The sequence below is a fragment of the Synchiropus splendidus genome, chromosome 4 (genome assembly GCF_027744825.2).
Source record: "Synchiropus splendidus isolate RoL2022-P1 chromosome 4, RoL_Sspl_1.0, whole genome shotgun sequence".
NCBI lineage: Eukaryota > Metazoa > Chordata > Actinopteri > Syngnathiformes > Callionymidae > Synchiropus > Synchiropus splendidus.
In genome coordinates, this window is record NC_071337.1 from 20,328,776 (window position 1) to 20,341,250 (window position 12,475).

Sequence of the window (12,475 nt, forward strand, 5' to 3'; positions counted from 1 at the left end):
CAGATTCCAGTGAGCTGGAGTAGAAAGTAAAATCAAAGAGGAAAAGTATCCCCCCCCAAATATAACCTGCATGTGCTCTAACTCAACCCAGTGAGGAGAAAACGGCTAAAGGTGCTTGATAGTCATCGTTGGAAAGCTAAAATACCAAACAGAGCTCAGCAAACCTCGTGTCAGCACAAAAGAGAGCGATTACTCGCTTGGGGACAGAAACAACAAGGAAGGTTTGGCATCGCCGACATCTGAGAGAATCTCAACATGGAGACTCATATCTGCAAAGCTCAGGGCCTCGCAGAGAGGAAATGAAACAGAGCTGGAGTCTCCCGCTAACACAGAAGCAATATGTCCGAGGATGAATACCCTTTTCAGAGTCAATATCAAACTCGGTTGTTGTTGTCTCAGCACTTAAGCCTTTCACTGTCGCTGGATAGAAAACACCTGATATCAACGGCCACGGGCCCAGACGTTAGTACAGCAGCTCATACATGAAGGACGTCTTCAAAGGAGAGAAGCACATTTTAAAAAGTCGCTACTTTAGAGTTATGAAGTCCAATTGCAACTACCAATTCTCTCATGCGTTCTTGCATTTTTTTGTAAATCCTACATTACCAAGTCTCTTTAAAGCTTCCTAATATTCCACTCCTTTAACTATTCTGACACTTTAGTTTCTCTCTATCTGAGCAACCGAGTCTGTGGCTGACTGCCAGGTTGATTTCCTGTTACATGGAATACTTTATTAAAATGCATTGCAGTCGATCGGCGAGGCTGGAAAGCTAATGGCTAACAGCTACACCTCAGACAGTGACCTGTATCCGAGTTCATCCACCTTCAGTAATCTCGCCGCCTTTTTTTAGAAGATTCTTATTGATGACAAAACTATTTCTCGTGTGACAGCCTGCTGTGAGCTATTATGCAAGAAGATTAATTTGGGATTCAGTACGCTCTTGCTGATCTAGTCATGCCTGGAAATGAAGACGGCGAAGGCCAAAAGAGGCCTTCGGGGCAACTTCATCACCTCATTGTGTAATATCGGAACAGCGCGTATGAGTATTCAATGAAGAGCGGCTGCACTTTTAGATTTTGTTTTGCGTCCCCAAAGGGGAGGGAAGTGTTTCTTCCCCGGGATTTTAACACAGAGCTTTGGTGAGTCCTTCATTGTGGCGGAAGGTTTAGTTGTTTCTCCACCCTCGCCTGTCATCTCCTGAGGCGAAAGGAAATCCCTGCCACTAGGTGCTGCTTGTCTGCCTGATCAAGCTGACAGTTCCCTCACTGGAAGGAGTGACTGATGAGTGAATGAGCCCTTGGTCCGTCAGTACCAGTCCAGCCGATTATTTTGCCATAAACACAAGAGTCGAGCTCCCGATTGAAAAGAGTTTGAACCTTCTGACTTTCCATATCTCGCCAGTCTCCAGTGGCCTGCAGCGTCAAACTTGATAGGTAATAACAGAGCGCATCAGAAGACAGAAAGGCCAGTCAAGCTTTCCATAAACTCCCAGACAATCCTCCTGTTATATTGCCTCTTGTTTGTGTGGAGCTAAATGAATTCATCGCCCACGCCGTCCTCCAGCGTCAGGCCCTCAACAAGCCCCAGCGCCAGCATGAGTGATGAAGCCTTACGTCACTTGTTAAGTCTACTGGAGCGTTTATGTTGATTCTGATCACTGGCATCATCCCCACGTTCATTTTCAAGCCTCCCGAGTGACGATCCACTCCATCCCTGCGAGCCAAAGATGATATTGCTAGGCAGGAATTGGAGTATGGAGTCAGAAGCAAAGATTCCACTCTGGTGTGAGCTGAATATGATGGAGAGGTTTAGTGTGGATTAGCTGGAAAGTTTCCACAGTGGGTGCGGATTTGCCTTGAGATGGACCTGCTACTCCCTTTCTATGAGTCATGTAACTCTAGGAACGATTAAGGGTCATCCATGCTGCATCGCCGTAACGTCTGGCACCATCCATCCTTGGACTTTCTGCTGAGGCTGTGTTGCAGGGGCAGCAAAGCGGTCCAGACTTTACATTCTCTCACTATTCAAGGGAATTACAAGGTGTCAAATGATCTCCTGAAAATCCCCTTACCAACCCCTCACTTGGGAAGTGTCAAGATAATATCTCGACAAGATACTCGAGCCACCTGAGCCGGTGTCTCTTGAGCAGCTGTGCTACTTGGAGATTCTCCTGGACGTCCGTGCTTCTCTCTCTAGCTCTGAACAGGTTTTGTTGATAACTGGAATCAGCTGCGATCTTGTTCTATCGGTCGGTCTCACTACCCAAGGCTCGTGACCACTGGTGAAAGCAAGAATGGGTAAATGGATGACTTTCCCTTTTGGCTGAACTCATTCATGATGAAGTCCTCATGACTGATGACTGAAGAGCAGCTAGTTGAATCTTACATTTGTTATGTGTAGGCTCCTCAACATCAGATCCAAAGATCTGTCAGCACCACTGGCCTTCACTGCAGTGAACCTGGTCATCTGCATGCTTCTCCACCATAGTGGCACCACATCGTGGTCATTCTTTTGTTTGTTGCCCCTGAGCCACCACATGAGAAAGGCATGATGGACCCAGCAGTGAAGAACTTCAAACATAGGACTAAACAAGGGGAGGACGTACAGGACATATGGTTGTGTTCCAATGAGCCGAATTAGGTCAGATCTTACCAACATCAGACCACGGTTTGAGGGAAGGTAGCAGCTAAAATTCTCCCATCCAGGTTCCATGCGTTGCTACCTCTTTAGCACTGAAAATTCCCGCACTCAAGTCAACAATTCCGCCTCAAGTCTATTAAGCCACAGAGACAAGCGAGTGTCCAGTGGTTCATGTCATGGATGAGCTACTTTGGTTTATCTGATGGAGGCAGTTGGTCCACTTGCAGTGGCCAACATCGAAGCCTGAAGCTGCCTTCATTATGTCTTTGTGGATGAGAAGGGTGTGAGGGGAAGCGCTGTCGACAGGTCAGTGACAGGCGGTCAGCGTCTGTCAATAATTCCGCCCACAGGAGCTTCTGTAGTTCAGATGAGCTGTTGAGAGAAAAGTTTGTGAAGAACCTGCGGAGATATTAGCGATGTGTCCGGGCAGGTTCAGCTGGTACTAAGTGTTTGCTCCCTTCACCAGGTGTGTCGGCAGGAGGTTCAGTTTCTGCAGCCCCAGTTCTTTGTTAAGACCTTTCAAAGCTTGACTCTGAATGAATTAAGTGAGTTCATCTGAGGGAATCATCTCTGTCCACAGCTGCTTCATAACAACGTCACCTGTGATGTGCACTGCGATGACATCGTAACTCTGGTTCACGCTCTTCTCTTCCATTTGGCGTCCGTCCGTTCCTCCATACATTAAGGACAGCGTGAATATGGGGTCAACCTCCATTAAAAGCTGACAGGATTCATGTGGAGCTTGTGATCCAATCTGCTGAGAATGCTCCCATTTTTTTTCAGGCAATGAACTCATCAGCTGCATCTGTTTTTTGCCAAGCAGACAAATTAAAGGGTAAAGGAAACTGGCAGCAGCCCCAAAATAAAAGGTCAAACTTTGACAGCTTGAGATAAAGACGTTGTGCATCATCTGCTTTTAACTTCAGCAGACTGCTGGTGTACACTGGCCAACTTTCTCCCTGTAAATGTTTGGACCTTTTGCCTATACAATCGTGAATCTTCACATTTGCACTCGGTTTTAATGCCACAGTTTATGTGCTTGAATGCAGGACCAAAAAAACCTGTACAGAATCCATCCCTTGCCTGGGTTTACATCCCAGGTGCAGTTCAAAGACAAAATCTGCTGATGAAACCTGTTTTAAAGATGGTCCTGCTCTGTGTCCTCCTGTTATTACGCAACATAAAAGGACAGAAGATCAGCAAGGACTACAAAGAGTCTCATCCGAGCATATGCCTGAGTGAGGAATTGTTTGGCGGAGGGTTGTCCCAGTTTGGGGAGCTGACATTCTTTAATCCTTTAATCTTTCATCCATTAACATCTGTTAGCCAAGGTTAGTCAGTAGCTGAAGTAGAGCTCCAGACTTCAATGGGTCTGCCCCATGGCCTCCCCCTAGCTGTCCGGCAGACAGGCAGAATAAGTTATAACTGGACCCTGTAAAAGCCTCAGTGAGGATCCTATTAAAGACCCCCTCTGCTCCTCAGTTACCATAGTTGGTGAGTGAAATCCTGCCTTCCTTCAGCTAATCCATCACTGCATAACATACAATTGACCTTTGAAATGTCTATGCGTCTTCCTGGTTGAGCTTTGGAGGGATTTGAGGAGGAATTCCAGCCCAGAGCATTTCTCTGTTACGTTAAGCTGCTACCTGTAGATTTATAGCTCTTATGTAAAAAGGAGAAATCGATCTCCTTCATGGTTCCTAACAGTCAAACCTTCACATTGTGCTGGACTTCAATCATAAACTTGACCTTCACCTCATGCAACACTCAAGTAAAACTATTGTTTGATGATGCCAGTAAGAATACAAAGATGGCATTGGCAAGTTCTTACTCATTTTGCAGCAGCCGTGTCGTCGTCTGAGTTTGTAAAGAAGACAAGGAAGCAAAAGTTCAGTTTCAAATCTTACATAGATCTTTAATGTTCTTTTGATATCATACAGTTTGTGGCAGCAGCAGCTCTTCTCTTTTACATTTCTCTTCCTTTCCACCCACTTTTATTTCATTACCACATACAGAAACCTTTTTTCTTCTTCTCTCCATCCCCTACATACAACATCCATCGTTTCACAGTCTCATGATGTTAACCATCATCCATCTTTTAATACCTGGCATCTCTCAGCCAAAACCAACGTTTCCAAAACCCTTTTTCATCCATCGTTCCTCTTCAAAATCCAAAACAACTTTTTTGTTTTCTCTTCTTAAATAAACCCGGCGGACCGCTGCCTCTACACAACTGAAGCTCCATGCAAGATGCTACACTGAAAACTGACGTTTCGTTCTGAAGACTTGTCAGAAACCAACATGGCTCAGGTGAAAATTTGGATTCAAAACAGAATTCCACATTACTTCTGATTTGTTTTCCTCTCTTTTGATCACTCGCTCCAAAGTGACAGTCTTTTTCTCTGAGAAATCTTACTGATTTAAGTTAATGCCTCTTCAAAAAATAAAATAGTATCTGAGTCATTTGTTGTTCAAGGAATGTACAAAAATAAGACAGCTGATCTGATTACTTTAAAAAAAAAAAGAAAGTAACTGTGTAGATCTTTGAGGGGAATTCCTGTCTACAGATATTAAATAATTCCACCTAAAAGCTAAAACAGTGCTGCTTTATGAAACTAAAACGCCTACGACAAGATTATAAAAATGTAAAACTTTCATTACTCCCCTCAAGTGTCTACAAATAAAAGGCTTAAATATTAAATCAATAGTAAACAGGATTTGGATGCGACGCCTCGAGCTTTTTTGCTCTCTGCTACACGTCTTTAGAGCGGGTGAAGCAGTGCACGCCTCTCCAAAACACTGTGCCTGTCTGACGCACTTTACGAGGAGAGGTGAGGTAAACAGCTGCCAAGAAGGACAGTAACACAGAACACTGTTGTAATGAAACACACACACATAAATAGACTCCATCCTGCGATGGTTTTTATGCACAAAACGTCCGCTCAAGAGTCCGTTCTCTGTACGTCGCGCTGTCACACCATGGTCTCTTTTCTCTTCCCCAAAGACTTCTTATCGCCTTTTTTACTTCGGAGTGGTGCAGGCGAAGGCAGCGAGGCCGCGGATGACACCGAGGAACAGGACGGCGACGATGAGGGACTGGGTGTGGAGTTGCACGGTGAGTTGGGGGCGGACTGGGAAGTCGGCTGCGGGCAGTTCTCGTCTGACTCCTCCATGTGAACAATGGCCGAGATGGACGAAGGGCGGCGCTTGGAGCGCACGTCGAACGTGGGTTGGAGTGGCGTGACGGTCTCCCCGTGGGGCCGGTGGACAGAGATGGCGCTGCGCAGACAATTGAGCCACTGCTGCTTGTGGAAGATGTCGTTGACCTGCAGCGTGTGTGACTGCGCTTGGCTCGGGTCTTGGGAACGTACGCGGAAAATGTTCTTGGCTGCAGAGGGAAGAAACAGGAGTGATGAGAGTCCATTCTTCCTTCCTCTTTATCTAGCTCAGTCTCCTTTTATCTGCAAGCCGCTTATCTTTGTTTCTCTTTCACGCTTTGTGTTTATCCTCATTTCTATTTCAAACCATGTGTTTACGAACTTTCCCTCACACTTCTATTCTTCCTCGCTCCTAACTTCCACATGAGGCACACTTTCAACAGCGAGAACTCACCTTTGTCTGCGTTGCTGAATGCTCCCCTGAAGGATCCGCCCATCCTGACGTCGCCGTCCTGCAGGTCCTCCAACACCAGGTCCTGCACAGGAATTGGCTGACGATACACCTGGTAGCACTGGCGTTCGTTGCGCGTGACTGAGCGGGTCAGAACCAGGATTTCGGTGAACAGGAACACGTGCAGCTTCTGAAACACGGAACACAAACCAGTCAGTTTTGTCATCCCACTTTCCATCCATCCACTTGAATCAAAGCTTTTGTAGCAGCAAGGAAAAGACAGTGATCTGTTTTCGTACCGTCCCGCTCTTGCTGCGAAGCTCGCCATGACACAGCAGGCTCTTGCACTGTTCGATACGAGGGTCCTTCTGCCTGTCGTCCAGATACTCCAGCTTGTGGATGTAGTACTGACATTCGGACTCGCCCTTCTTCACATCGATATCTGCAAGGACTCCCTGGATGATGGTGATCTGTAGGACAGATGTTTGTTGAGTAATGAGGACCAGAAAAAGACTGGAATACTGCTGAGGTGTGAGTGTTTGTTTACCGCTTTCTCCAGGTTGGCGGTGTCTGGGTGCTCGGCTGGAGTGTGTCTCAGAATCTCTTTGAGCAACAGCGGGTATTTGACCAGACGGGAGCGAGGGATGTCCAAGAAGCTCCAAAGATCCAGCTTCCTGCTGAATGGAGACTCCAAACATCGCTGCAGGAAGTCCTGCACGCGCCTGTCTTGTTTCTTCTGGTCCAGCAGAGCTTTCGCAGCGAGCTGGTTGCTACAGTACTCATTGTAAGCGTTCAGGCGGGGAAGCTACAATGAAAAGGCGTTGGTCAATTACTGCTGTGTGCTTGTGCCAGAATCTTCATTTTCATCTGGACACTTACCCAGCTAACAACGATCTGACCGATCTGACCCACAGTCCCGTCTGGTCCTGTGGCTTTGGAGAGCTGTGCCAGCAAGTCTTCGTGCAGCGGGATGTAGGCGTCCAGGTTCCCAAAGATGTGAGAGAGCTCCTCCTCAGACATGATGGAGAGCTTCAGCATCGGGTCATGGTACGCCTGTGGAGGGGAACACATCCAAGAATTGTTCAACAACATCCTCGTAAATCAAGGTGGTTAAAAATAGACGTTCCAGAGTAAGATATCTCTCCTCTTTTTATAGGCACTGGCTGGATGCTGAGGAAAGACTGCCAGATTTTATCTATTTGCTTTAGAAGTACAAACCTTGCGTGCAAGCTGGAGGTCTTCAATCAGGTCCTGTTCCCCACGAGACAGCTCGAATATGGCCTGAAGGGAGAGCAGAGGGAGATCCTTTTTAAGAAAAACACATGAATCAAGAGTGAGATTACACTATCGTAGCCTTGCACCCCTTAAAAGTAAGTCTACAGCTCAACCCGTGCCAAGTGGTTTAAGGTCTCTCTGGCTACCGCCCGTCCTCCTTTCACAGAGTTTATGGTATCTGACAGTTGGCTCAGAAGTCTGACATAAGAGAGGAGCTCTTGTTTGCTGGCTTATCAGGTATATGTGAGCTTACACACAGTGAGACACGAGACGGCTTTCTTCCCTCATTTAGACGATCTGACACAGATACTGCAGGGATATGTGAAACCAGTCTGGAATATCTAGTCTCATTCTCACCTCTTGCCGTTTGATCTCTTTGGTGGAAAAGGTTCCCTTCTGGTGAACGTCTATCGTTTCTGACCACAAGGTGCTGTTCCTCCTTTTCGGCGGTGTTGGGGCCGTGGCCTTGTTGCAAGGCTTCTGGGGCACGCCCGGCGACTTGCCATCGCTCCGGAAGGAGGCCTGCAGGAGACAGAGGAAGCCCAAGGCGTCAGACAGGGTTCTGTTCAGAGCAGCCTTGGGCCGACTTCTCCCAGGCAAGATCTGCTGTGGGGTGCAGACGTGCTTCTTACCTGGATGGTTTGGCCGAAGCGCCGGACGGCCCCATTCCTCACGGGAGAAATGAGGTTAGCTAGCGACGTCACCCTGCCGAGAGGACGGACACGCTTGTTGCTGGGTTCCTGGAAGAGAAAAGAAGAAAAAGGAGTCAGTTATTTCACCAAAACACATGTCAAGGACCTAGAGCGAAGAAAATGGATTGGAAACACCAACTGTGTAACCTTTGCATCAAGCCCAGGTCAACCCTTGTGACTTCCATGTGATAAAGTGCATCAAGTAGTAAATTCCTGTTTTTGACCGCACTCCAGGCTATAAGGTCTGGTAGCAGGCAGGCAGACAGACAGACTGGCGGTACTGTCAGAAGTACTGCGGCGGCTCGACTGTATGTGGAGGAGAAAGCAGCTACAGCAGCTGTTCCCTCCATCAAGTGTCTTGCTTTTGGCCGGCCCACTGAAGCACAAAGACCCTCTCTGACTGCTGGTCTGGAGGGGAAAAGGGCCTGGAGGAATGCCAGGAATCCACGAGACCCAGCACTCAGCTGTTCAACACCCCTCCCTGGAACACGCTCTGCTACTATCTGGCCTGACAACAGCCACTACTTTAGAGTGTCCAATCACCAAAGCAGCGAGAGATAAACGCTTCCTGCTGGCTAACGTTGCGCAGACAGTCACAGTGATCCAGGACACTGTGCCAGTAGGACAGCTCAGTTCAAACCTGCTCAGGAGGCACCCCACTCAGAGTTGTAAGGGGTACAGGGTCCTGGCGGCGAGTTGACACAGGTTCCTTAATAAGCCTTGCGTGAGAGCAACAACACACCTGGGCTAAAGGCAACCCCCCCCCCCTTTACCTGTGGGGAGCAGGAGGAGGGGGGGTCAGTTGCATGGCCTCGCGCCAACAACAACAATGTACGGCTGTGATCAAAGAAATAACAAGGGACTGAACAAAGAAATGATTTCAGCTTTGAAAAACACCGCAGGGAATCGGTGGCTGTAATTAACACGACAGAGGCTTGTGCCTTTAGCAAGACACGTGAGGAAGTCTTCCAGGCTGGAAGCGGCTGGTCTCTTCCCCTGACTCAGGCCAAATTCTGACTTGGCTCAGCGGATCTGGGAAAACAGAGCTGCCATTGAGGCTCAGACACAGCTGTGGAACAGATCCACTCAGTCTGGCTTTTAAGCACTAGGGTCTCAAATGTTGGACCAGAAAAATCCTGGTGGTCATAAAAACCATAGCAAGCCCTCTAGTGGCTGAGCGGCGCCATCTGATTTAAAGTGCAGACTTGACGGACCACAATCTGGGACCTGCTGCTGCCAGTAAACAATGGGAATAAAGTGAGACAACAAGGGGGAGGGCTGGGTGATTTGCAAAGTCAATATTGGACAAGTGAACCCTTCCCGTCTTATAGAGATGAACAATGACAAAAAAGCCTGTTCTTCATGTATCCCTTGTGAAGTCAGACGATGCAAACAAGGGATATTCATGGCGACCCGGGTTCTTTACACAGCCTCAAATTATCTGAGGGGTGAGTGTGTGGTCAGACTCCAGATGTGTCCCCGGTGTTTACAGCTGAGCTGATGCAAGCAAAGGGTCTGGAAAACCAGACCACAAATGAAAGCCTTCAGGTCACAGCAAAGTCAGCAAAAACCTACTACCTTTAGAGTCATCCATGAACTTCCCTTTTCACTCATCAAGGAAACCACATCTTCCCATGAAACATCTACCAAACTGCTTGAAATGGGGAAGAAAAACTGTTTAACTATAGCTTCATTGTGGAAGTTTGAGTTCCGTTTCTAAAAATGCAGAAGTGCGAAGAGATCCAGAGGATGTAGATTTGTTGAATGAGAGCGACCCCCTGCCAACGCATTGTCAGTGGGACTTTTAATGTACTTTCCATATCCTAGCAGGTCTGAGCTGCCTGCTGAGATGCAGATGGCAGCAGACGGCGAATACACAAATGAAAGACTGATAAGTACATAGGTGAAGCAAAGAGAAATCCAATCATTAACCAGTTCAGGTTAGGCTGCATTGTTTTCATTGACCAGGCAACAGTTCAAAGTACAGCAGTGGAGCCCACACACAATGTCCTGATAAAGATGTGGACTCATCCCTTCACATGACTTTATTTAATTAGTAAAATAACTGTAGAATAATGTGTGGCTTCTCTTACCTCTGATTCCTTGTTAGCTTGGTTCTGGTAGTCTATCACTTGCAGAGTCCGTTTGATAGGCACCAAGCTACCCAGTTCATCGTAAGCCACCATAGCTTTCAGTCAAAAACAAAATATCCTTTTTTTGTCTTTAATCCTTGCGAGTCAGCTCCAATTAATCCACGTCAGAGAGAAAAACCCATGAGAGGTGTAACAGTAAAAACTTAAATAAATAAACCCCTTCCCCTTTCAGTTGCCTTCTCCTACTCCCCTAATGGCACAGAGCTCTCTACTTTCACATACTCTGTCTAAACTTTGGTCTGAGGTGCACCAGGGTGGGAGGGCTTTATAGCCTGTGCAGGATGAGGGGTGGAGCGTGAGGCTCGGGACGGGGCGGGACCAGACTTACTTGGAAGCCCGCAGGCTGTGTTGATGCATCAAGAGTGAAAACACTGGGGAGAAATTGCCTTTCTACCCCGAAAGGTTTTGAATAAACAGCTTGCCAAAACACGTGCAACACAGACTTTTGAAGGAGAATGGTGATATTCTTTAGAACTAGAATGATCAATGTTGATTTTAGTAAGGTGACTGCTAATCCATATTCACCCTCCCAGTATTCACTATACTCCTGTTCATGAGGGAATTTAAAGTTTTTCTACAACATGGACAAAACCTTCAAAAACACTAATGTGCAGTGAAAGAAAGCAAAACAAAGCCCCAAACTGCACAGCGTTAACCAGGGTGATCGCATCTGGCACATTTGTAAAGGCCAAAATGCACCAAATGGTGTTCTGCAACACAAAATGCACACACAAATGACTGTGCAGCAGAAGGGAGTGACATGATAACATGCCTATTTTTAAAACAACCCCATCAAACGAACAATTATAGCAGCTTTTAGCAGGTTCATTTAAGGCAACAATTTAAACTCTAACAAAGAGAATTGCAGTAAAAACAAACATATGTAAGACACTAGATGTTATTGGACGTAACTGACAATTGAAAATAATAATTAAATAGAATTTGATCTACACATTATCTACATATTACACAATAGATGTAATAAATCGTAATGACATCTGTTTTAATGCTTTGTGATCAGTGTAGACATTTAATGCTCAGTATCATAAGGAAAAAAGGACATTGGTATCGCTCCTTCACACATTTACAGAAGTATAACTAACTGAAATGCTGTCAAAAGGACTTTATCGTATCATTTACACTTGTCAGCAGTACTGTACAGGAGCCTACAATTAACCTGTTGTTTGCTGATTGTCTGCAAAACTACAGTTGTCATGTCTTTCTCATCATTAGTTTGTACATTTATTTTACATTGGTTTACCAGTTATTCACACAATCAAAAAACGTTTTGCAGTTGATTTATTAGATTCACCGTCAATCGCGATTGTTATTGGATTGTGAAAACAAATTCAAACATAATACTAGAGCTATTATTACATAATTTAGTAAGCAACACCTATAAAACAATGTTTAGTATAGCACGAAAATAGAAAAGACTGAGTTACATATCAGTAACTCCTTCATCAATTTATTTTTTTATTAGGTAACAGAGGTTTAGCAGCTGTAAATGATGGCATGGTTTCTTTTTTTAATCATGAAAGCACCAAAACCATCAAATAAATGTATGTAATGAAGTGCCTCTTGAAGTTAAGCTGTTCAATCGTAACTTCAAATGAGCGTTTGACATCAAACAGGACAAAAACGTCAGTCATGAAAACACCACCAGCTAAGTTAGCGACTAGCTCATGGCAAACTAATCAAAGTTCAGGCTTCGTCCTTCCCTCTGAACAGAGCTGTTATCAGCCTCATCAGTTCACACGGGGGATGTGATCAATTACAATATCAATGGGGAGGGGGGCATATTGAGGTATTCAGCCAGAAGTTACAACTGAAACCTGTGTATTAGAAACTAGTGGGGGCTTCTGTTACTGGTGATTTGTCTACGCTGGTAAAAGGGTTTGACAGTTTCAGTGTAGAATTATGCTTATTGAGATTTAAACTATCGGGGCAAATGTCACCTGTGGGACAAGCTGGTAACATTTTCTCACTGTCAGAGAAAAAAACAAAAAACATAGTCAATAAAGATATTGAGCGATAGGCAAGACTGACTACAAAACCGTCTTTTCCCTCCAAATCTGAATGAAGAACAGCACTAATGTTGAGAA

General features: G+C 45.8%; 1 protein-coding gene across 4 annotated transcripts in view; it reads right to left on the bottom strand.

Annotated features, from left to right (window-relative positions):
• Window positions 1-4,542: 4,542 nt before the first annotated feature.
• Window positions 4,543-12,475, bottom strand: part of net1 (neuroepithelial cell transforming 1) — a 71,862-nt gene continuing 63,929 nt past the window's right edge. For 3 of the 4 annotated variants that reach the window (XM_053861288.1, XM_053861289.1, XM_053861290.1), the window contains 8 exons: window positions 8,158-8,265; window positions 7,883-8,047; window positions 7,469-7,531; window positions 7,130-7,303; window positions 6,798-7,055; window positions 6,550-6,720; window positions 6,254-6,440; window positions 4,543-6,029 (listed from right to left, as the gene is read on the bottom strand). In XM_053861288.1, the coding sequence (XP_053717263.1) occupies window positions 5,614-6,029; window positions 6,254-6,440; window positions 6,550-6,720; window positions 6,798-7,055; window positions 7,130-7,303; window positions 7,469-7,531; window positions 7,883-8,047; window positions 8,158-8,265 (1,542 nt within the window). In that variant the 3' untranslated portion in view covers window positions 4,543-5,613. Of the gene's footprint in view, window positions 6,030-6,253; window positions 6,441-6,549; window positions 6,721-6,797; window positions 7,056-7,129; window positions 7,304-7,468; window positions 7,532-7,882; window positions 8,048-8,157; window positions 8,266-10,310; window positions 10,622-12,475 lie in introns of those variants that run through there. The other variant, XM_053861292.1, reaches the window with a different exon arrangement.